This window comes from Salmo trutta, chromosome 30 (genome assembly GCF_901001165.1).
Source record: "Salmo trutta chromosome 30, fSalTru1.1, whole genome shotgun sequence".
In the NCBI taxonomy this organism is placed as follows: Eukaryota; Metazoa; Chordata; class Actinopteri; order Salmoniformes; family Salmonidae; genus Salmo; species Salmo trutta.
Genome location: NC_042986.1, coordinates 14,094,926 through 14,101,037, shown reverse-complemented (window position 1 = coordinate 14,101,037; position 6,112 = coordinate 14,094,926). Strand labels below are relative to the sequence as shown.

General features: G+C 39.3%; 1 protein-coding gene across 1 annotated transcript; it reads left to right on the top strand.

Moving 5' to 3' along the window:
* Nucleotides 1–656: 656 nt before the first annotated feature.
* Nucleotides 657–2,613, top strand: LOC115168821 (transcription factor 15-like). Its single transcript, XM_029724371.1, has 2 exons — nucleotides 657–1,346; nucleotides 2,248–2,613. The coding sequence occupies exons 1-2, from the start codon at nucleotides 858–860 to the stop codon at nucleotides 2,311–2,313; spliced, it is 555 nt and encodes a 184-aa protein (XP_029580231.1). The 5' UTR covers nucleotides 657–857; the 3' UTR covers nucleotides 2,314–2,613.
* Nucleotides 2,614–6,112: the final 3,499 nt, after the last annotated feature.

Here is a 6,112-nt window from a genome sequence, read left to right as displayed (position 1 = left end):
CATATATTATAATCGTACTAACTTTCTGTACAAAAAAAGTAAAGATACACATGATAAAAGTCACTATATGGCAAAGTTGGGTTGGAACTCATAAGATGTCGACCTTCTCGGTCGGCGCCATCGTTATTGTCCTTATTTGAAACAATTAATTAGGCCTATAAGGGTTCATTACTGATCTATCAAATACGTATACTTTTTTTATTGTCAACAACATATAAACTGTTATAGCCACCTTTAAATTGTACCTTAATGTAAAGTGTTACCAAAAGTTTTAGAAATGTAACTTTTAAACTGTGATATGCATAATAATAATTAATTTAACATGCATCACTATAACAGCCTTATTGTATTAAAATATTAATTGCCAGGCTACTTATTATAGACAAAAATCAATCGTATTATTATCATTACAGGCCTATTAATTATATTATTATTAAACACTTTAAAATCCAATTAAATCGAATTAAATAGACAATACAAGCAATTGAAAAATAGATTATGAAAAATAGATCGTATTTACTGTAGTAGTGTGCAATAGGCTGGTTATAGGGCCTACATCTCGATTGGAGGCTGAACATTCCATGCCTTGAACAACTCCTCCCATCCAACTATAAGAGCTATGTGGGCCGGTACACTGACTATGAGATGCTCAAGACTTTGAAAAAACACGTGGCTGAGGAAAACTAGACATTTCAAACTCTTTTTGGAACTACCATTTGGCCTATTTTAGACATAGGCCAAGTCTACATTAGGTCACCAAGATGCATGCATAGAAGATTCATTCGTTTAGGGATTTGTTTGCTCCTCTTATTTTTTCTTGGGCCATCGTTTTAGAGACCCAGAACCAAAACATTTCAATGATGACCTTTGCCATGCTGCGGCCAATTGCGACTCATCTGATCAGCTACCCGGACCTGAGTATGATGTCCGAGGACGAGGAGAACCGCAGCGAGAGCGACGGCAGCTCGGATCAGAGCTATGGATGCTGCGCATCCGCTGACAAACGGCGGAGGATTTCTCTAAAGTCGGGAGGCAGCAGTGTTGTCATTGTGAAACAGCGGAACGCAGCAAATGCCAGGGAGCGCGACCGAACCCAAAGTGTCAACACTGCATTTACTGCACTTCGGACTCTAATACCCACCGAGCCAGTGGACAGAAAGCTCTCCAAGATTGAGACGCTTCGTCTAGCATCAAGCTACATCTCCCACCTTGCCAACACCCTGCTGTTCCGTGACGGGAATGGAGATGGACAACCTTGTCTTGGCGCGGTTTACGCGCAAGGAGAGAGCGGAGGAAAGCAGCCTCGCACCATCTGTACCTTCTGTTTGAGCAACCAAAGAAAAGGGGTAATTAAATGCGTTCTATTAAATATTATTGGCCACAATTCAAGTGGAAAAGGTTTAGATCAGTGAAGAAAACAATAGCTTGAAAACATGGCTGAACGTCAGGCAAATAGCAATCCAATTATAGACAGGCCCTGCCTATCACTTTGTTGTGAAGTAATATGGTCTTACGTTGGAATTATTTGTTTTTGGAAGACTTACATTTTACACTGATTGACATTTCCAAGTCAAATGAAGGAAATACTTTTGTGTCCTATTCTGAATCGAAATCTTCGCGCGTAAAACAATATTTTCCGCATCTTCGCACGAGGCGCCATTATCCGCATACTGAGGGGCCAATGTGACCCCTAAATTTGATATATGTGATGAATAATAATATACAAAGTATAGTTTCTTTTACAATTCATTTTACGTTGATTGGACTATTTCTTTAACTTTTCTTTTACAACGTGTTTTAATTCATTCAAAGATATTGAATTTGTTCATCGGTGTGCCCTCAAGATAACGCCTCTTTCTTCCACTGCCAATGTTACATGTATTAGCATTTTGAAGAACACAATATTTAAAGTATATAGGATAGCCTATTATTTTGTTAAAAAAACATACATTGTTTGCACAAGTTTTTTAATTGATTTGAATTTATGCCTAATGCAATTTTCAATACACATGTATAACAGAATAGTATTACATTTCTGTAATACACTTTAAGTAACCTGAAATCAGTGGCGCTAATACTATATCATCATCGCCATCATTATTATCATTGTCATCGTCGTCATCATTATCATATACTGTATACTGTTGTTTATGTTTTGTTGTTGTTGCTGGTTGTGGTGATATGCAGTGCCATTTGGAAATTGTTCACTTATTAATTGTCCCCCAAAATGTGCTTCCTTTTTTCCAGATAAAGGATGGCAAAGACTGTCTGAAGACTCGAGGCGTTGATTCTCTCAGGGTGAACCGCAGATAGAAGACCGTGAAACACAACAGCAAGAACGAGAACCAGAACTCCTCATCTACAAACTCAGGGAACACTAAAAGCAGGCCATAACAGAACAATTCTCATCATGCTGGAGAACATTATATAACAAGAGACTATTTATACTTGAGAGAATGCCGTGAGAGGCAAGGAACAAACCAATGTCCAATGTGAAGCCTTTAACAAATGCAGTGCATTTATAGATAAATTATAGATGTGTACATTTGTGTGATATTTGTGTTGTACATGTATTACATTTTGAAATAAAATAATTGTTTTATCTAAATGACATTTTTCCTAGTAATTTTCTTTCCTTTGAACCCTTCTGTATATTCCTTCTCTATTGTTGCAGTTAAGATGAATTTAAAGACATCATGGACTGCAGGGGTCTAGCCATCTGTCTTGTAACATGTTTAATGTTGCTGTATGAATACTTTTTTTTATTATTTGACAGACCTATTCACTTGATTCCTTGTCTAGTTCATGCCAGGGCACAGAAAAACAGGAAAACGTTGAGACTGAGATTTGAGGACTTTTCCTTGTTTATTCTTTATGTTGCTAAGGATTTCCTGATGGCAACCCCTGTGCCAGAGCAGATGGCAGGCGGTCAGTTAGGGCACAATCTTATAATGTCATGAGAAATGTTACATTGACTAAAACAGCATTTACAAGTAAAGCATGTAGGGTCGGGTATTGATTGTAAATGTTTTTTTTAATGCATTGTAAAACTATAAAAGCTTTGGAGGTGGTACAAGTAACCATACTCTGAAATGACACGCATTTATGTGTGTGTGCTGTATGGTCCAAGAACATGACACTTACTGCATTCAAAACGAAACCCTGGGAAAAGGAGTCCAACAGTTTAAGAGTAGAAAATAAGGTTAACATCCTCAAGAGAATTAAGCTGAGCGCCATCATCTGCTGGGTGGCATGTCCAAGAGGCTTGCCAATGAATACCTGAAATGGCAGGTTTATTTAGTCTTAACAGTTACACAGGGAAGATAAGGAGAAAGGAGCCCTCTACATTAAGCACTTATCTAGATATCATGGATAAGACTCAAATCTATTTCAGTTTCAGTCAAACAATCAGGAGCTCAATTTAAAGTTTTTCTCTCTCTCGCTCTCTCTCTATTCAATTTCAATTTAAGGGGCTTTATTAGTGTGGGAAACATATGTTTACATTGCCGAAGCAAGTGAAATAGATAATAAACAAAAGTAAAATAAACAATAACAAATTAACAGTAAACATTACACTCACAAAAGTTCCAAAAGAATAAAGACATTTCAAATGTCATATTATGTCTATATACAGTGTTGTAATGATGTGCAAATAGTTAAAGTACAAAAGGGAAAATAAATACAAATACATATAGGTTGTATTTACAATGGTGTTTGTTCTTCACTGGTTGCCCTTTTTTTGCTGCTGCAATTGCACACTGTGTTTCTTTACCCAATATATATGAACGTTTATAAAAATGTGATTGTTTTAGAATTCTTTGTGGGTCTGTGTAATCTGAGGGAAACATGTGTCTCTACATACATTTGGCAGGAGGTTAGGAAGTGCAGCTCAGTTTCCACCTCATTTTGTAGGCTGTGTGCACATAGCCTGTCTTCTCTTGAGAGCCAGGTCTGCCTTCGGCTGTCTTTCTCAATAGCAAGGCTATGCTCACTGAGTCTGTACATAGCCAAAGATTTCTTTCATTTTGGGTTAGTCACAGTGGTCAGGTATTCTGCTACTGTGTACTCTCTGTTTAGGGCCAAATAGTATTCTAGTTTGCTCAGTTTCTTTGTAAATTCTATCCAATATGTCAACCAATTATCTTTTTGTTTTCTCATGATTTGGTTGGGTCTAATTGTGTTGCTGTCCTGGGGCTCTGTGGGGTGTGTTTGTGAACAGAGCCCCAGGACCAGCTTGCTTAGGGGACTCTTCTCCAGGTTCATTTCTCTGTAGCTAATGGCTTTGTTATGGAAGGTTTGGGAATCACTTCCTTTTAGGTGGTTGTAGGATTTTGATAATTAGTGGGTATCGGCATAATTCTGCTCTGCATGCATAAAAGGCAATTGGTTCTATAACTGATTTATTTTTTAGCCAGATCCTAATTGGTACGTCAAATGTTATGTTCCTTTTGATGGCATAGCAGGCCCTTCTTTCCTTGTCTCTCAGATCGTTCACAGATTTGTGGAAGTTACCTGTGGCGCTGATGTTTAGGCCGAGGTATGTATACAGTGCCTTGCAAAAATATTCAGCCCCCTTGGCATTTTTTCTATTTTGTTGCATTACAACCTGTAATTTAAATGGATTTTTATTTGGATTTCATGTAATGGACATACACAAAATAGTCCAAATTGGTGAAGTGAAATTTAAAAAATAACAAAAAATTCAAAAAAAATTCAAATGGAAAAGTTGTGCGTGCATATGTATTCACCCCCCCAATTACCGTCAGAAGTCACATAATTAGTTGAATAAAGTCCACCTGTGTGCAATCAAATCAAATCAAAATCAAAGTTTATTTGTCACGTGTGCCGAATACAACAGGTGTAGACCTTACAGTGAAATGCTTACTTACAGGCTCTAACCAATAGTGCAATAAAGGGATTTGGTGAACAATAGGTAAGTAAAGAAATAAAACAACAGTAAAAAAGACAGGCTATTTACAGTAGCGAGGCTATAAAAGTAGCGAGGCTACATACAGATACCGGTTAGTCAGGCTGATTGAGGTAGTATGTACATGTAGATATGGTTAAAGTGACTATGCATATATGATGAACAGAGAGTAGCAGTAGTGTAAAAGAGGGGTTGGCGGGTGGTGGGTGGGACACAATACAGATAGCGAGGTTAGCCAATGTGCGGGAGCACTGGTTGGTCGGCCCAATTGAGGTAGTATGTACATGTATACCTAGCATAGGAGTCCCCTCGAAGGCTACCATTGACTATGTACATACCCACCCTCCGACAGAGCTGCAGGAGTTGTGACCTGCTTTTATTGGTTATGTTGTCATAGTTGTGTCTAGGGGGGGCATATGGGGGAGGGAATGCTGTCACCTCCATGTGGGTGTTTGTCCCCCTGTGTGCTGAGGGTGTCGGGTTCTTGTCCAGTTCTGGCATTTAGGTCGCCACAGACTAGTACATGTCCCTGAGCCTGGAAATAGTTGATCACCCCCTCTAGGATGGAGAAGCTGTCATCGTTAAACTAGGGGGACACTATTGGGGGGATATAGGTAGCACACATTTTTGTCTGTTGAGATAATTTCCTTCCTCATTTCTAGACAGATTTAAAATGTTCCAGTTTTGACTAATTTAATAGAGGGTGTTAGGTCTGCTCTATATCAAATTAGCATACCCCCTGAGTCTCTTCCCTGTTTCACACCTGGTAGTTTGGTGGATGGCACTACCAGCTCTTTGTAACCTAGAGGGCAACCAGTGGGTCCTACTCCTTTATACCATGTTCCTTGTAGGATGACAATGTCTGTATTACCAATTTATTTGATGAAGTCTGGGTTCCTGCTCTTTAGACCAAAGGCAGATGACCTCAGGCATTGTATATTTCGGGATGAGATAGTAAAAGCTTTGTGTTCCATAGCGTCTAGTGTTGTTTTTGTGTGGTTTGGCCTGGACCATCACAGTAGGTGTTAGCAGAGCATGTTGAGCATCTGATACATACCTCTTAGGTCGCAGGATGGGGCTTGGGCGGGTGTAATAGTGGGGGTTGGGCCTGTTGCTCTGCTCACAACCTGCTGTCATGCTGAGGTCCTTGCCGCAGGGGTGGGGGGCATGGGGTGGGCAGAAGGG

Excerpts from the sequence above, each read along its gene's own strand:
- LOC115168821 (XM_029724371.1), top strand. The coding sequence starts at position 858 with ATGATGACCTTTGCCATGCTGCGGCCAATTGCGACTCATCTGATCAGC. Across the intron at positions 1,347-2,247 it reads TGAGCAACCAAAGAAAAGGG|ATAAAGGATGGCAAAGACTG; the intron begins GTAATTAAATGC and ends CCTTTTTTCCAG.